The 19,600-nt window shown below is 40.0% G+C and overlaps 1 protein-coding gene across 1 annotated transcript in view; it reads right to left on the bottom strand.

Annotated features, from left to right (window-relative positions):
- Positions 1–4,996: 4,996 nt before the first annotated feature.
- Positions 4,997–19,600, bottom strand: part of LOC311038673 (NACHT, LRR and PYD domains-containing protein 3-like) — a gene marked incomplete at its 3' end in the record, with an annotated part of 53,415 nt that continues 38,811 nt past the window's right edge. The window contains exons 11-12 of the mRNA XM_084048243.1: positions 18,228–18,277; positions 4,997–5,532 (exon numbers count right to left, since the gene is read on the bottom strand). Of these exons, the coding sequence (XP_083904369.1) occupies positions 4,997–5,532; positions 18,228–18,277 (586 nt within the window). The remainder of the gene's footprint in view (positions 5,533–18,227; positions 18,278–19,600) is intronic.

The raw sequence follows: 19,600 nt of genomic DNA, 5'->3' as shown, positions 1-19,600 counted from the left end.
AAGCTGTGAAACAATGTGTGGAGCAAGCTGTTTGGATCTGGTAGCGTCAGGTTAGTATGATCTGTGTGATCAGGTTCACAGGTTCTTGTCTGTTGGTGGCTTCTCGCTTAAATGTGTGCCCCACAGCCTGAAGGTCACCAGTTCAAGCCTCACTTGGTGCAGACTTCATCTAAGTTGCATTTCACACAACATGACTATCAATGAATACATCTGCAATTGTTAAAGATAACATGAAATACTTAATTGAGTGTTTTTTACATACAGCTGATCTACAATCTCACAACTTTTCAGATAGCAATGAGAGTATGTTTTTTCAATGTATAACATACTTCATTGTGAAAATAGCCAATGTACAATCTGACAACTTTTAATGGTTTGTGAGCTTGTAGATCGGCTACTTTCACTAATTTTGGTTCTGAGGAGATGTACAATTTCTTCATTGGTAAATGGTTTGTGAACGAGTGATCTTAGTGTTAGTGAAACAGGGGCTTGGGTCATGACAGAAGGCAAGAGTTTGTGATCCTCAACAGACAATATCAGCCTTGACAAAGATATAGCACTATAGGTAGTGTTGCAGCTACCTAAGAGTGCTTCATGACCGTAAGGTTGCCGGTTCAAGCCTCACTTGATGCAGACTCATTTAAGTTGAAATGCAAAAAACATGACTCAATCTATTCCGTTTCCATGGCGCTCTCTCTCTCTCTCTTCAATCTATTCCATGTCTTTCTCTTCAATCTATTCCGTTTCCATGTCTCTCTCTCTCTGTCTCTTCAATCTATTCCATTTGTCTCTCTCTCTCTCTCTTCAATCTATTCCATGTCTTTCTCTTCAATCTATTCCGTTTCCATGTCTCTCTCTCTCTGTCTCTTCAATCTATTCCATTTGTCTCTCTCTATGTCTCTTCAATCTATTCCATTTGTCTCTCTCTTCAATCTATTCCATTTGTCTCTCTCTCTCTCTCTCTCTCTCTCTCTCTCTCTCTCTCTCTCTCTCTCTCTCTCTCTCTCTCTCTCTCTCTCTCTCTCTCTCTCTCTCTCTCTCTCTCTCTCTCTCTCTCTCTCTCTCTCTCTCTCTCTCTCTCTCTCTCTCTCTCTCTCTCTCTCTCTCTCTCTCTCTCTCTCTCTCTCTCTCTCTCTCTCTCTCTCTCTCTCTCTCTCTGAGGGGTGGCCATAGCTGAGTGGTTAGTGAGCCCGCCTAGGGAGCCAGAGACTCTGGTTGCCCCATGTACGATTCCAGGCCAGGTCAGCAAATGTGTCGATGAAATGAAATTTGTCCCTGAGCAAGACTCTTAACCCCTAATTGCTCACAGGCACTCATTGGAAACAAGACCGCAAGGACTTTCATGAACTGACCTGTTAAAGGAATTATCATTTCTCTTTCTCTCTCCTGGCCCCATATTATCGCTGCTTGCAGCTATATTTTTCTGTTGTTATTGTTTCAGAAATGCTTACAGAGCATTGTGAATATAATGCATGTAGCTGGTTTTACATGCTAGACATTTATAGATGAATGTTGTCCAGTAAATACAGTGTGTAAATACATGAAGTGTTGCTCTGCCTTTAACTATAGTCTCTGTTTACTCTGTCAGTCCAGAGTCATTGAGTTGGCTCTGTGCCAGACAACTGACACACTTCACTGTTTCAATCTGAATGGAACTAACATTCATCCCTGAACACATTTACACCGGGACACAATCTGTGGCATTTTGACATTTCTTTGGGCTATCCAAAAATAGCAGATCTACAAGCTAATAGCGCGGCACCGAGTGCCGCGCTATGAGCTTGTGGATCTGCTATTTTTGAAAAATCGCGAAAATGTGCGAATCTTTGAATATATATATATATATTTAAAGCGGACATTTTTTTACTCAAATCTTTGCTTTTGGGGGATTCTACAAATGGCTTCTAAACAGTTTGTTTTAAATGTATTTTTTACTCATGTTACTATATCAATATCGTATAGAGTATATACGATATACAATAGTATATATAGATTTCTCTATATACGATATTACGTATAGAGTACGTAATATCGTATATAGAGAAATCAATGGTTCTCAAACTTCTTCATGTCAAGGACCCCCAAAATAATGTATTTGGCTGCGGACCCCCATCTGAAAATATTTTGCTCCAGGGACCCACAAAAGCAAAGATTTGAGTTAAATATGTATATATATATATATATATATATATATATATGTATATATATATATATATATACATATATATATATATATATATATATATATATATACATATATATATATATATATATATATATATACATATATATATATATACATATATATATATATATATATATATATATATATATATATATATATATATATATATATATATATATATATATATATATATATATATATATATATATATATATATATATATATATATATATATATGTATATATATATATATATATATATATATATATATATATATATATATATATATATATATATATATATATATATATATATATATATATATATATTATATTCAAAGATTGGCACACATTTTCACGAGCTTTTTTTTCCAAAATAGCAGATCCACAAGCTCATAGCTATGAGTTTGTAGATCTGCTATTTTTTGAACAGCCAAAGAACAATAACATGGCTTTATGCATCATTATGTTCAATACTCAACACCCTCCACTCAAACACATGTTCATAGTTCCCTAGAACAACACATCATTATGTTCAATACTCAACACCCTCCACTCAAACACATGTTCATAGTTCCCTAGAACAACACATCATTATGTTCAATACTCAACACCCTCCACTCAAACACATGTTCATAGCTCCCTAGTACAACACATCATTATGTTCAATACTGAACACCCTCCCCTCAAACACATGTTCATAGCTCCCTAGAACAACAAAAAATAATAATCTATTTTCCCCTCTGGCATTTTAATTGGACCTGGCAAATCACATGACTCTCCAAACAGTCAATTCCCTCTACTTGACTATTAGCCCTTATAGCCACATACGTGTCTTTATATAAGTCTCAGACCCCTCTGGGCTTTCCTTTACCACAAACCCCCCCCCCCCCCACTGCTGGTTTATTCTCTGTCAGTTTGTTCATCTCCTCCTGCATTGTCTCAGTCCAACGTTTTGACTGTTTGGAGCCCATAGCCTCTGTGTGGGTTCTTGGTACACCATGAGCAACCCTGTAGAAATAATCTACATCCTCATTTTCTTCCTCACATTTATCTTTGTAATGAAACTCTTTTAAATATCCTGGAGCTTTCATTTCTCTACTGGGGTAGCACTGTGCATTACCCCAGTACCCCAGTAGGGGGTAGCACTGTGCATTACCCCAGTACCCCCAGTAGGGGGTAGCACTGTGCATTACCCCAGTACCCCCAGTAGGGGGTAGCGCTGTGCATTACCCCAGTACCCCCAGTAGGGGGTAGCGCTGTGCATTACCCCAGTACCCCCAGTAGGGGGTAGCGCTGTGCATTACCCCAGTACCCCCAGTAGGGGGTAGCACTGTGCGCTCTCCTCCTGAACCCCGTGAATATGTCCTCTGGTCTCATTAGACTGACTAGCCTCATGTTGGATAGTAGTATCACTGTGATACTGTACACTCACATTACACTGTCTCTGACTCTGGATGGTTGTTCTTGTACGCGCACAAACACACACACACACACACACACACACACACACACACACACACACACACACACACACACACACACACACACACACACACACACACACACACACACACACACACACACACACACACACACACACACACACACACACACACACACCAGCGTGGCTAGCCGCATGCAGCCAGTGGTGGAAAAAGTACTCATATGTTTTACTTAAGTAAAAATATCAATACTGCAATGCATAAATACTCCATTACAAGTAAAAATCCGCAAATTTACTTGAGCACAAGATCAAAAGTATTGGTATCAAAATGTACTTAAAATACCAAAAGTAGAAAGTACACATTATGCAGAATGTCCCATTTCAAGTTTTCAAAAACTCATCGCATCGCGACACATTGTGAGCTTGTAGATCTGCTATTTTCAAATGGCCCAAATGTATATAGGACTGAAGTGGTTAATGTGTGTTTTGTGATAATAATCAAAATCTATAATGTAACTAGTAACTAAAGTTTTCAAATAATTGTAGTGGAGTAAAAAGTATAATATTTGCCTCTGAGATGTAGTGGAGTAGAAGTAAAAGTACTGAAATAGGAAATATTCCAGTAAAGTAAAAGTACCTGAAAATTATACTTAAGTACAGTACTTGAGTAAATGTACTTAGTTACTTTACACCACTGACGGTATGTAGTACAGTAGAGCTATTATAAACATACAAACACTTATACTTGAGTATTTTCTAAATAGTATCATTAAAATGATTCTGCTTGAATTGCTTGAATCTGAATTGACAAAACAGAGAAAGTAATGTATATCGTCTCTGTCGGGTGGAAACCTCATATGTTCCAAAACTCTTACTTTTCACCATTCACATTCAAAAGCATCAAAAGCAGCAGATCTACAAGATAGAAACGTGTCGCTTCACGCCCTGTTTCTAGCTTGTAGATCTGCTGCTTTTGATGCTTTTGTGTGACGTTGTAGTATGATCAAGTAGGGGTTAATTTAAGGGAAAAAAACACTAAAGAATAATAATTTGTAAACAATAAATAAATACAAACTATTTTCATTAAACAGGTTGTGTGTTGTGTAATGTAAAGTATTGAAAAACAGTACAGTACTTAAGTAAATGTACTTAGTTACTTTCCACCAGAGTGCGCGCACGCGCACGCATATGCGCACACACACACACACACACACACACACACACACACACACACACACACACACACACACACACACACACACACACACACACACACACACACACACACACACACACACACACACACACACACACACACACACACACCCTAACCCTATTGGTTGAGTCAACTCATCATCAGAGACATTATCTGTCCTCACAAAGACACACTGAGGAGGAAGAGGAGTCAAGCCTAAATCCAGGGTAGAGAGGTTCAGTGAACGAGGACTGGATGGTGTAAATGTGTGTCAGTGAGTCAGAGGACTGTTGATAGAAAGACACAGTCCCTGCTGGCCAGTCTAGATACACTGCTACTCTGTTGCAGCCAGAAGGACTGACAGGGAGCTCAGTCAGCCTACTATTGTGATGTGAGACTCTGTAACGGTCTCCTCCCCAACAGAGCAGACACCAGGACTTGTCATTGAATCCAAGCACACTACTATCTCCTCTCCTGTTGATCCCTCTGTAAGTCACTCCTATCCTAACCCTTCCACTCCACTCTACCTCCCAGTAATAGCGTCCAGTCAGACCCTCTGTACACAGAACCTGTAACATATCATCAAATCTGTCAGGATGATCAGGGTACGACTGAAGCTCCTCCCCCTTTGTCACCTTCCTGTTGTCCTCAGACAGACAGAGGTTTCTGTTTGCTGTGTTTGGGTCCAGTGTGAGAGGATGGAGATCTGATATATGAGAGAGAGAGAGAGAGAGAGAGAGAGAGAGAGAGAGAGAGAGAGAGAGAGAGAGAGAGAGAGAGACCGACCGACAGACAAGTTAGACAGACAGACCTTTACATTAGTTTAATATTCATAAGACCCGTGCACAGGCAAAAAAATAGCAGATCTACAAGCTCACAACGTGGTGCCTTGTGAGCTTGTAGATCTGCTGCTTTTGCTACTTTTTTTGTGAATTTGTAGTATGATGTATTAATTTCCACAAAAAAAAATATAAAGTATAAATAAGGAGATAGGAGGTTTCTTCCTGACAATGACTTCATGTCTATAGATTAGTCAACCGGTAGTTGACACAAAGGAGACTCTTTGTGTCTCCTACCGGAACCCACTGCTCGTCATCATATTATTGTCTTAGGAATGAGACAAAAACTAAAACGGATCCATGAATTCAAGTCTCCATGTGGTGACTAATCCATAGAAAATAACTTATGTTTTGGGTGAACTATCCCTTTAAGCCTTTAAGACCGGGAACACATCTGTGTCATTTTATACTTTGGCTATCCAAAAAATGGCAGATCTAGAAGCTCATAGCGCGGCACCGAGTGCAGCACTATGAGCTTGTAGATCTGCATTTATTTTTTTACCTGAAAATGTGTGCAAATCTTTGAATATATATATCTTTATAAACTACATTTTTAACTCAAATCTTTGCTCCTGGGGGTCCCTGGAACAAAACCTTTTCATGTCAAGGACCCCCAGAATGATATGTATTTGGCCGCGGACCCCCATCTCAAAATATGTTGTTCCAGGGACCCCCAGAAGCACAGATTAGCAAAAATAGCAGATCTACAAGCTTGTAGATCTGCTATTTTTGAATAGCCAGAGACATTTTAAAATGACACAGATGTGTTCCTGGTCTTAATGGGTTAAGCCTCTCTTACACCATGGGTTCACAAAGTTTTCAAGCCACGACCCCCCAAAATAATCATATTTGAACAGCTAGGGGACCCCCCAAAATAATCATATTTGAACAGCTAGTGAACCCCCCAAAATAATCATATTTGAACAGCTAGGGGACCCCCCAAAATAATCATATTTGAAAAGCTAGGGACCACCCAAAATAATCATATTTGAACAGCTAGGATGCCCCCCAAAATAATCATATATGTTATAAATTCCTGCTTCTATGGGGAACTTGTTTGAGCTGTTGCGCTGGAATTATTTTTTTGAACAACACAACGTTGTGAGCTCTGTGTATAAACCAGTGCAATCCACCATCACATCAAGTAGGATTAACTCTTCATTGTTATTATGGGGATTTATTGAACTTTGACGAAGAAAGTTAATTTACATTAAGTTTAGGCTTTGCTGTGCACGCACACACACACACACACACACACACACACACACACACACACACACACACACACACACACACACACACACACACACACACACACACACACACACACACACACACACACACACGTTTAGCTCTGAGTATAATATTGTTGGCATTGTCTCTGAACGTGGGTGGAGCTGAATTATTAACATTCAGTGTAAATGTTGTAATGAATCTCCTGCATTGTAAGAGCTGAATGTGTTCAGAACATGTCAGGATAAAGTAGTAGAATGTGTCCTGTGGACAAAACAATGGTTTGTTCGATGTGTCCTTTCTTAAAATGATTTCAATCAGGACGCATCTCTGCACATAATGACCTATGACATCACACATGACCTATGACATCACACATGACCTATGACATCACACCTGACCTATGACATCACTTTCATTTCAGGCTAAGGACCCCTTAGCTGAGAGAGAGATGAAGCAGGGACCCCTCACTACATATTATATAACATTGTGTTGCAGATTAAACTTGTTCATAGATTATAGATATCTTCATAAACTTGCTTTATCCATCAATGTTGGATTCATGTTCATGTGTGTTTTCAGTCATTTAACCACTTACACCGTCAACACTTAGTAAACTACACCTTTGGCTCTGTACTTGATCTGCTTTTTTGCCCCTCTACACTGTTAACCCGGAGAAGTTCAATAAACTTAAAAAAATTTAGGAAACTGGTTGCATCTAAAACAGTTGAGTTATGTGATTGAAAAACTTGAGTCATATTCAACTCAAAAAAAATATGTTTCCTGCACTTGAAGCATTTAAGTTGTATAAACTAAATGCCAAGTTGACTTAACTTAAAAACCTTTGTACTAATAACTAAGAATGTTAAGTTCAATGCACTAAGTTGAAAAGTTATTTTAACTTAAAAACCTTTGTACTAATAACTAAGAATGTTAAGTTCAATGCACTAAGTTGCAAAGTTATTTTAACTTAAAAATCGTTGTACTAATAACTAAGAATGTTAAGTTCAATGCACTAAGTTGCAAAGTTATTTGAACTTAAAAAACCTTTGTACTAATAACTAAGAATGCAAAGTTAATTATTCAAAACATTACTCCACTTAGCATCTTAAATAAAATAAGCAAATACACAATATGACATTGACTTTGTTTATTTCAACCATTGAACTTTGGTTTCAAAATGTTCAGCTTACCCCCTCCCCCCAACTTCAACAACTTCCAGCATTTTTTTTAACGTTTTAACAGTGCATGGCAAAAAAACATCTGCCCTTCATGTCCTGGGTTAGGACATTACATTTTCACATAAAACATGACATCATTGTGCTGTTGAACAAAATGCACGTATAGTGCTTAAACATCTGAACAGTATTATGGTCAATATTTCAATGAATCACACTCCATGGTTTGATATTGTTGCTGTCGGTTGGAAGCCTCATTTGTCCAAAACTTTAAAATAGTAAGAGCACATTTTAAAATATTGAAAATAGCTGTACAAGCTCACAGTGCCGATGTGTGATTAAAGATGATGATGATATGGGCATACAAGGTTTCTGCCCGACAGCAGCAATATGTTACACTCTGTTTAAATGGTGCTCAACAGAACAGGTGACTTCAAATGGACGAACATTAATGGAACAAGCTTAAGGCAAAATGTACACAAAATACAAAAAATGTTTTATACACATACAGTATGCTGCAGCCTACATGAATAAGTCATGCACAAATAGTACACACACATACAGACTTATTGGATAACATGTCAAATTGGTTTGGGTTACTTTGATGCATTCTGGATTGTCATATTGTACTCTAATCAATGTGTATGTACCACACTGTATGAGCATTTACTTTGTGTGTACTTTGTGTATACAGAATATAAAATAAAGCACACCGTAAACAGTACAGCAAACATTCTAAAAGTTTAACAGTATACTACTGCTAAAGATAAAGTGCTTTGTTTAGAACTATTTACAAGCCTTTACATTGTCAGCTGATCTTTGAATAACACTTAAGGCTGAAGATAAAGTGCTTAGTTATGAACTATTTGAACCCCTTTTATACTGTCAGCTGATCTTTGCATAACTCTTTGAAGGTAATTGGAAAAACACCAAAAGGAAAACTAAGGAAACAAAACAAAAACATTAAATCAGAGCAATTCTTCAAGTTGATTAGTGTTGATTTCTGTATTCCTCTTGCACTTTTTCTGACATGGCTTTGTTCAACACGTCACTTTTGTGCATGGGAATAATGGGGACATACGCAACTGTTTTTTCCCCCTTTTTCACAACAAATTCTAGTGGGTTTACCAGTGGAAACTCTCTGCATACATAGGCTGCTCTCTTTTTAGTAGTTCCTAGGGGTCCTGCTTTAGCACACAATGCTATCATGTTACTTTCTGACACAGGACTAGTAACCTCTTTCACAATGGTTTCATCCATGTCTGGATAATATGTCTTCAAGACAGCCTTCACTCTGTTATGCAGAAGTGGCTCTGACAGCTTATTGAATTGACAAAGCTGTTGTACTATTTCTTGCACAGAACTCTCTGGTATGTGCAGAACTGCGTGCATCTTTAACAGAAGTGATGCTAGGTTGTGCGTAAGCTGGTTTTCTAAATCACAAAGTTCTTTCTCACTAGCCTCTTCACTCACCTCTTCTAATTTCTCCATATCATCATCAACATCATTTGACAGCTGATCTTGTTCAGCGTCACTGTCATTGCTAACATAATCACAACCAATTATGGCTATATATTAAACATCTTCCAGTTCTGTTCCCTGTGTTTTCTACTCTTGTGTGCTTTGAAAGTGCTGTGGACACTGCATTCATAGTCACAGTCCTTATAAGGGCACCTGACTTTATGGTTAACTTTTAAGTGTGCATTATACAGGTGAGCAAAGTATTCAGTCTCAGAACAAGACTCAGAAAAATCACATGAGGTAGGAAAACTTAACTGGAACATCTAAACATGGTTGCTGATCTGGAAGTTTGGTGTGAAGCCGGGATAAGTGCACTTTTAGTGCATTGAGTGATTCAAATGTACGGGGGTGCCAGTTCACTTCATGTTGCTCTAAAAGTGCAAAAGTATTCTACTGCTACAGACATGAAGTGGTTAGTTTTGAACCCATGTTTTATGCTTCCAGCTGATCTTGCAAGCTTCGAACCTTGGGTGGCAGCTCACTTCTACCCAAGTTGAGCATTACCTTTTGTATGAAGTTGCATGTATTTTTCATGCGCTTCGGGTAGTCAAGGTGCAGGGCATAAATCAGACCGAAAAGAAGACAGACGGCCTGAGGCAGGTTGGCCACCTCCATCACCATACTCCCTTCCAAGATGATCCCGACTTTGGATGGGTTGAGCTGCGGGCTTTCTGGATCGATGCAGAGGATTCCCACTGGTGTCTCACTGTACAGGGACATCTCACTTACATCCTAACACAGAAAGAAATAAATGGACAAGGACAGGGTATAATCATACCATTAGATAATGCTGTGAAAATATACCAGTAAGACTCCCTAATCGGGAGATAAGCGACCGTAGGTCACATGTATACAGAAGAGGGCTGTAACGGCGATTGGTTCCTAGTTGTGTGGGCAATGGCAGACCAAAAGCAAAGGTGTGCAGGCAAGAGCTGTTGGTGTGTGTGTGTGTGGTGTGGGAGAGAGAGTGTGTTTATAGGGGAAAGGAGGGATTGTTTGTGGGGGGCAAGCCCCCGAGTTACGGCATTTTATGTGAGCTGCAGTGGCAGGGGGTCTTCCACTGGGGGCGCCACCACTTTTGCATCCGTTCTGGAGCACCAGGAGTGGGTGGTCCCCGGGAATGCCCCGTGAGCAGCCCCGTTGGGGTGGTCATTTGGTAATTTGTCCACATGTGCTCATTTTTTACACTTGGGGGTCCCCGAGGCAGCTGGGGGTCCCTGGAGCTCCGGGGGTCCTTGGAGGGTGTAGTTTGGCAGGTAAGGAGTGTGTGTGCAAAATGTGGCATGGATCGGGGCAATGGGTGCGGAGATATGAGCAGGGCAAAAGTGTGACGTGTGTGACGGAGTGACGGAGCGACGGACGGACACCTGGAGCAGCTTTCTGTAGTAAGTGCGACCTAAGGTCGCAATAATGTAAAGAATTGCACAATATAAACCTGCACTAAAGTAATTCTTAAAAGGATTAATGCCATATTTGGATCTGTACATTACAAGTACCATACTTGTATCAAAACTGTGCATCAAATATGGTTCTATAACTTGGCATCTAAGGAACAGATAATGAAAATCTATATCAGTGTCATTTATTTTCGAGAAGTGCAGGGCTAACGTAATGAGGTGTAATGATCAGATTTGGTGCATGTATCTGCAAACACGCATGCGACGTTAATTATAAGATGGCCGATAAAAGTATTCTTTGGCCGATAAAATATAATCCTGTCGGCCATGGTGGCCGGCCCCCAAATTGTCTAGCCGAAACCCTGATATATACACCTGCAACATTTAAAACAAATTAAGTTACTTACGGAGCAAGTCTTGAAGAAGACAGCAGGATCGTCCCCTAAGATGACTGGCAACCCCCGGAGACAGACGGACCTGACATCTGTTGGCTCTGTGGTCTGGAAGACAGCGGATATAACACAAGTATATTAACCTTCAAATATGTTTATATGAACTTACCCCAAATTCACTGCATATTTTCAGGACTGGATAGTACATGAGTAGGTCAGAAAGGCAGAGGATAGAGGCAAAGAGATGAAACAAGAATAGAGCTAAGCAGAGACGGCGGGAGAAGACAGGATATGAGAAAAGGATACAGATGAATAAAAAAACAATTAAAGGGGGAAATGATAGAGAGAGATATGAGAATAGATGACATGAGAAGAAAAAAGTTTGCAAATGAAAAGGGAAAGTAGAGGAACAGAGATCAAGGGAAGAGGAAGTAGTGCAGACAACTCACCTTGGTCTGAAGTAAAAGCTCACACAGACGTTGTCCGGTGACACCTTTCTTCTTCCTGAAAAGGTCAATCAGCCTTGGGGACAACTGGTCAAGCGCTCCAAAGAAAAGGTCACGGAGATTTTTCCCCACCACCCTGTTGAACTCGCACCAAATCTGAAACAGAGCAAACATCATATAAGCCCATGGTCAAATAATCAAAAACTGTGACCCTCAGCTACATGATGATCCGTAAATTGGCACAAGCAAAAAAATATAATTATCAACAGAAATGTATTGTGTGCCATGCATAAATGCATTATTGAACATTAAATTTTGAAAACAAGGCTACAAAGTCCTATTTTGTAAATATTCAAAACTTACCTGGCTTTCTGTGAAAAGAGCTGGCCATCGCTGTACCATCTGGCTGATAGCAGGCGTTTCTGTGACTATTTCTTTTCTTCTAAAAGCAAAGGTCAGGTCCATCTGTTTCTTAACGAAGGGTCCACTTGGTTTCGTCTTCATCACTTCATTGAGGAGAGCCTGACGAGCTTCTTCCATTTTGTGGTCATCCAACCCCTCTGGATATTGAGGCAGGAAATTTAGCTCCCCTTTCCTTGCCTTCTTGATGCCTTTGTTGGGAGGTTCACGGTCAACATCACCATCTCTTCCACGTTTACCACCATTGACAGAGACATCAAGTCGACCCATCTGTCGCATTTTCTGTCTATAATTTCCCATCTTCCAAAACAGACTGCTCTGCCATCCTTTCCAGCCAATGCGTGCAGATCGTTGGGCAAGACACGGGTGTTTCTCTATTAAGGCTTTAGCAACGGCCACACGATCACTCTTGGAGGGGTATGGAGTAAATGCATACATGGTCTGAGCCAGTTTATCCAGAATATTATGTTTGAGCTCTTTTGTCACTTTGAGGTGGGTTTGATCCCTCATATACATCAGGTTACCTTGATTGAGTCTATAATCAACATCAACACCAAAATCGGGAATCTCAAATACCTCTGGCCAGTCTGACCTTCTACCTAGAGAGGAGTTGGACAGGATCTCTGTGTCTTCCTGGCTGCTTGTGTCTTCCTGGCTGCTTGTGTCTGCCTGCAGGATGATTGTGTCACTAGAAGTATCTAAGTTAGGTTCTTCAGTGGTTGTTGGTATTGGTACCAGCTCAATTACAGGGATGACTTGGATGGTTGGCTTCTCTGGGAGCTCAGCGAGATCGTTGAGGTTACACAGTTTGTTGTCCCAATCAGGGTCTTCATATAGTAAGGAGAAGTTGTAGTTTGCTTGGAGAGTGTTTTTGAGCCAGCCAATTAAATCTTCAAGTGTGCCAGGTCGTGGCGTCATTGTCAGCTTCCGTATATCTCCCGCCGAGAGTATGACCCTCATGGTTAATTTCTGTTGTACAGCCATCTGCGGTGGGGAAAAAAAAAAGTAATTTAGCACAGGGTTTCTTAAGGTGGAGTCTAGCAAAATTAGTTAAAATAACAGCACACTCAGTTTAACCATTTTAGCCCCATTTTATATTTAGGATATTCACATTTTGCATTCTGAGCTTCTAGATTGGCTTATAGATCTAAATATTTCAATCATTTACAAAATAAATTACACAAATCTCTTCTGGGGGTCCCTGGTACACATTTGGGTAGGGGTCCTTGACATGAAAAGGGTGATTTAGCATATAACAAATCGTCTCAGTGTTACCATAAGTTCTTGTTGGACCGTGTATGCAGATAATGGGAAAACATCATTCAACTCTGACATATTCACTACACAGGGCAGATGACTGTCGATAAGTTGGTAAGATCTTAAATGCTCAAAGTACCAGGCAGTCATTTTTTTGCAGACAAACATAATTTCTGTGTTAGCTGCAACAATCTTTTCAATCTGGACAAAATCAGGGAGACCTGCGCATGAGCCAGTAGAGACTATCATACTTGGTTGATACTTGACTCCATCTACACAGACAGATGACACATCAAGAACTGACCCTGGATTTGTAATGTTTTGAGCAATTACTCTCTGAACATTCAAAGGGAATGAGGCAAGCAAAACCGGGGTAACTTTCGTCATCTCAACTGATGGTCTGAAATATGAGTTAGAGTCAAGATGGTAACTGGCTGCTTTCTGGTGCTTGTTAGCAAGTGTCATGGCAACATTTTTGAAATTTTGAGCATTGCGTATTGCCCTTTTGAAAAATTTGTGTTTCCCTTCGAAACGAAACGTCCACACCTCAGACAGAGGGCCAAATTTCCTTATAAGTTCTGGGTAATGTTCCACAAAGTGATGCTTTGGCTTTAATTTGTAATCAGGAAACGTTGACTGCAGCAGCTGCCTGTGCTCTGTGATCTTACTGTCCAGGAAATGCACTGTCTCTTCTGTGTGCCTTGGTGTAACAGCTAGCTCAACAATGTCTTTGAGAAGCATGAGAATTTCCCAAGTGTTGTCACCCTCAGGGACACAGTGACCAATAAAAAATGGAAGGAGCCTTATGAGACACCAATTCTCATGGCCATTTCCACCAATAGTCCCTTTTTTGGAAAATCCCTTTGCAATAATCTGAGGTCTGTCTGTTTTGTCAGTAAATGTGTAATTAAAGCACCTGATGGCCTGATTTAGCGTTCCTAGTGTGAAATACCTCTTGCGTATCAGGTCTGTAAGACACAGAGATAGCTCATATGGAACAATGCCTTCCAAGAGATCGTGTAAAATGTCAGGAGGGTAACCAGTGACCACATGAAAGTGCTCCAAATTCTCAGTTAATGGACATGCTCCTTTCACACCATAACTCTGCCTCAATGCTGGGTCCTCTTTAACCTCCTGCACCTGCCTATCATGGGACTCTTTGTCTCTGAGTGTGAAGAATCCATCACATACCTCTTGTTGATGATCCAGAGCGTCACACTTGCTTGCCAGACAGAATCTGCAGAACTTGTCAACTTTCGAAAAGCTCTCTAAGAATCCTGCAAGAGAGTGAGCACCAAGATTATCAGCAGCAACAAATAAGACTGTGCCTTTTACACTTGCACCTAGTTTCTCCAGGTAAACACCGTCCTGCTCCAATAACTTTAGATCATAGATAAGTGGTTGCAGAACTTTGTCATAACCACCACAATCTTTGACTGTGGATGTATTACACAGTAGAGCAAGTTGGATTGAGTTGAGGGTTGACCTGTATTTTGCAGGTATGTTCAGAATGACCCAGTATACTGCACACATCTTATGTTTCACCCTTGATGTCCCTAAAGGATTGGCAACTTCAAAGTCATCAATGTAAAGGCCCAGAGCAATTGTGAACTCATCCGTTGCAAGAAGAGTGTTTTCTTTAAAGTACTGGCCATCTTCATATGATCTGTATTCCTCTTGCACTTGGACTTTTTCTGACATGGCTTTGTTCAACACGTCACTTTTGTTAAGCAACTTCTGGAGCATGGGAATAATGGGGACATACGCAACTGTTTTTTTCCCTTTTTTCACAACAAATTCTAATGGGTTTACCAGTGGAAACTCTCTGCGTACATAGGCTGCTCTCTTTTTAGTAGTTCCTAGGGGTCCTGCTTTAGCACACAATGCTATCATGTTACTTTCTGACACAGCACTAGTAACCTCTCTCACAATGGTTTCATCCATGTCTGGATAATATGTCTTCAAGACAGCCTTCACTCTGTTATGCAGAAGTGGCTCTGACAGCTTATTGAATTGACAAAGCTGTTGTACTATTTCTTGCACAGAACTCTCTGGTATGTGCAGAACTGCATGCATCTTTAACAGAAGTGATGCTAGGTTGTGCGTAAGCTGGTTTTCTAAATCACAAAGTTCTTTCTCACTAGCCTCTTCACTCACCTCTTCTAATTTCTCCATATCATCATCATCATTTGACAGCTGATCTTGTTCAGCGTCACTGTCATTGCTAACATAATCACAACCAATTATGGCTATATTAAACATCTTCCAGTTCTGTTCCCTGTGTTTTCTACTCTTGTGTGCTTTGAAAGTGCTGTGGACACTGCATTCATAGTCACAGTCCTTATAAGGGCACCTGACTTTATGGTTAACTTTTAAGTGTGCATTATACAGGTGAGCAAAGTATTCAGTCTCAGAACAAGACTCAGAAAAATCACATGAGAGGCAGGAAAACTTAACTGGAACATCTAAACATGGTTGCTGATCTGGAGGTTTGCTGTGAAGCCGGGATAAGTGCACTTTTAGTGCATTGAGTGATTTAAATGTACATAGACATTCCTGATGTAAGCAAGGAATTGGTTCGGTTCTTGCATAACTTCCATGTTTTAGCCTATAATGTTTAAAAAGCTGTGCTCTCTTGTCACAGTTAAAAGGGCAATACTTACACTTCCAAAGCATCTTCCTGTGACCTGCAACACAACACAAAAAAAGAACAAATGAGGGAACTGCTATAATTAATAACTACAATATCTATTCTGTATTTAACAGTGGTGGAAAGTAACTAAGTACATGTACTGTACATCTGCTATTTTCAACTGATTTGTATACATTAATTTGTAAACAGGTGAAATGGGATATTGTGCATAATCAGTACTTTTACATAATGTGACAAATACATCTCCATGAATTCAAGGCTTCAGTGTTGTGTAATTGATTGAAAAAATATTATATATTTTTTGGGGTGAACTACTCCTTTAAGAGCTGACTGTAGGCTTACTTCAGCTAGGCTACCTGGCAATTTTGTGTAGGCTTTTCAGGCCAGGACCCCAAAAATAATCATATTTGAACTGGGGACCCCCTACCCTGACATGCACTTGGAATGTTGGCATTCAATTTTATTTGACTCAGTTCCACAGATGAATATTGTGAAAATAGCAGATCTACAAGCTTGTAGATTGGCTTTTTTTTTTTTTAATTGCCTCTTTCTCATATTATTTGACAATTTGGCCAATGTTTCACCTATTTTTATATATTTGTTGATTACTTGATGAAGTAATGGTATTTTTCTTCTCCTTTCTTTTTAGGTAAGGTTGATTAGGAAATAGCCTTTATCTGCTCCCTGGCCCAATTAAAATGGAAAAATGGCATGGTGGAATTAATAAAAATCCATTTTTTAAAAACACTTCATTAAGCCTATGCATTAAATAAAAACCTATGCTTTCATTTATTTAAGGGAGGCTACAGACTATCGTATCTTTATTGAGATATCTACCAGTACATTATTTAATTAGCCAAATGTAGTAATATTTAGTGTTTAAAGTTACAGTACTCACCAGAATATATGGTAGCAGCCCCTGGCTCTTCTGTGATGTTTGTTGGCCTGCACCCTGACGCACGTTAGAAAGCACCCGCTTGTATTTGGTTGAAATGGTACACAACGTGTTCCCAAACCTCCTCAAGTGAGAAAGGTAAACAGATAAAACCTTTGTGAACAGATAAAAAATGTCTAAAACAAACTATACTGTCCAACTTCTCTGAGACTCTGACTACTCAAGCAGCATGTGTTTGTGTAATGGCTGCCAAAAAACTTCCCAGCTGTCTTCTTCCCATCAATCATTGCGTCAAAAAGGGGTGTGGTCTTGACAACTTAGTCAATTTAAGTTTTACAGACTTTACACTCAAATGTTTTAATGCATTTGAACTCAAAGTTTTTTACACATTGCATTACTATTAAATGTTGAGTAGAATATACTTATTTTTTTTTAGTAATGCAATAAAACTTAAATAGTCTATGTACATTGTACTTTTTTTTTTTAGTTGAAATAAAGTCTGGGTTAACAGTGTACACACCAAACCTCTTTGCCGAAAATAGCCGATCTACAAGCTCACAACGCTGTGAGCTTGTAGATCGGCTATTTTTGGCTAAGGTTCTCCACAATAGAGATGCTAGGATTCAAGTGGTTAATGTAAAAAATACACATCGAACCAGACCGGACCGTTGGCCTAGCGCTCCGGGCACCTAGGCTCTAATGTAGCCTGACAACGCGTCGCTGATTCGAGCCTTTTGCTGCGTGTCACTTCCCATCTCTCTCTCCCCGTTTCCTGTCTACCTACTGTACTATCAATAAAGGCATAAAAAGACCCAAACATGCAGAATGTGTGGCAGGTAGGGAGACCTAGGAGTGTTTCGTAAACAAGCATCAGCTGGTGTTAAGGACCAGACCAAGAGCAGAGAAACCACCTGAATTCACTAGAAGCTCTACTGAAGAGTTTTCAGGACAGCATCCAGGGAGGGAGGGGCCAACAGAGTATAAAACAGTGTAGAACATGTCAATATGGCATACTGACACAGACAGACAGACAGACAGACAGACAGACAGACAGACAGACAGACAGACAGACAGACAGACAGACAGACAGACAGGCAGGCAGGCAGGCAGACAGACACACAGACACACAGACACACAGACACACAGACACACAGACAGACAGATACTCACATCTTTTAAGGAGTTGAGGATTTGTCCAGAGTTCTCCTCCATGTTTCACACTGTAGGAAGTAGAACAACAATGCATCAATGTCTGACTGTCTAACACAGGGTTGTCAAACTGGCGGCCCGCAGGCGTTTTGCGGCCCGCTTAAAGGTCCATGGCGGCCCGCAAAATACTTTTAAAAATAGTAAATTGATACTACATTACATTACATTACAGTCATTTAGCAGACACTTTTATCCAAAGCGACTTACAATAAGTGTATTCAACATAGGTAGGGAACGAAAACTACTAATCACCAGAAGTTTTAAGTACATTTCCTGCAAAAACAAGCAACCAAGAGTATACCTAGCGCTAAGGTAAAAGTGCAATATATCAGCTACCTACTTTCTTAAACAGATGAGACAAAAATGGCAAAATCAAATGAGCACGAGCTAAAACAAATAATCGACTAAACAAGATCCAATAAAACAATACAAAAATAAAACAAGAGTTCGTACAACTAGTTAACAACAAGTAGGCCAGGCAAAGAGGAAGGATAGTGTTTCCTGAAGAGGTGGGTTTTCAGCCTGCGGCGAAAGATGGGCAGTGACTCTGCTGTCCTGACATCAGTGGGAAGTTCATTCCACCACTGTGGGGCCAGAACAGAAAAAAGTCGTGACCGTGTCGATCGACCAGAAGGACCGTTGAGTGGCGAGGGAGTCAGTCATGTAACAGACATAGAGTCGCACTTTAAATTGCGTCCAAGCAGCTCTCCCCCCTCCACCACTCGCTACAGCGAGTACCTCTGATGGCCCGCTATTGTCTCTTCACAGCTGTGGAATGTTCTGGCTGATTGGCTCGTTAACAGTCTATTCAACTGCTAGTCGAGTAGTAATGGCTATACTCTTTGATCCTCACGCAGAAGTCAGCCTAGCACGGACATGTTCTCTGTCTGTGTGTGTGTGTGTGTGTGTGTGTGTGTGTGTGTGTGTGTGTGTGTGTGTGTGTGTGTGTGTGTGTGTGTGTGTGTGTGTGTGCGTGCGTGCGTGCGTGCGTGCGTGCGTGCGTGTGTCTCATCTCTCTCTCTTGAGCTCAGAGCTATTTAACATTCAATCTGGGAAAGCATCTGTCATTTTAAGATTCATTTAGCTATTCAAAAATAGCAGATATACAAGCTCATAGTGCAGCACTGAGTGCCACACTATGAGCTTGTAGATCTGCTATTTTTGAAAAATCATGGAAATGTGTGCAAGTCTTCACAAATGTCTTCTAAATCCTGCTATAATATGTGGTTCTCTAAATGTTTTATGTCTATATATATATATATATATATATATATATATATATATATATATATTTTTTTTTTTAAGACACATGCGTTTCTGGATTAAATGCTCCT

The sequence above is a fragment of the Gymnoscopelus microlampas genome (assembly GCF_963454915.1).
Source record: "Gymnoscopelus microlampas genome assembly, chromosome: 22".
NCBI classification, from domain to species: Eukaryota; Metazoa; Chordata; class Actinopteri; order Myctophiformes; family Myctophidae; genus Gymnoscopelus; species Gymnoscopelus microlampas.
This window is presented reverse-complemented; position numbering and strand designations above follow the sequence as displayed.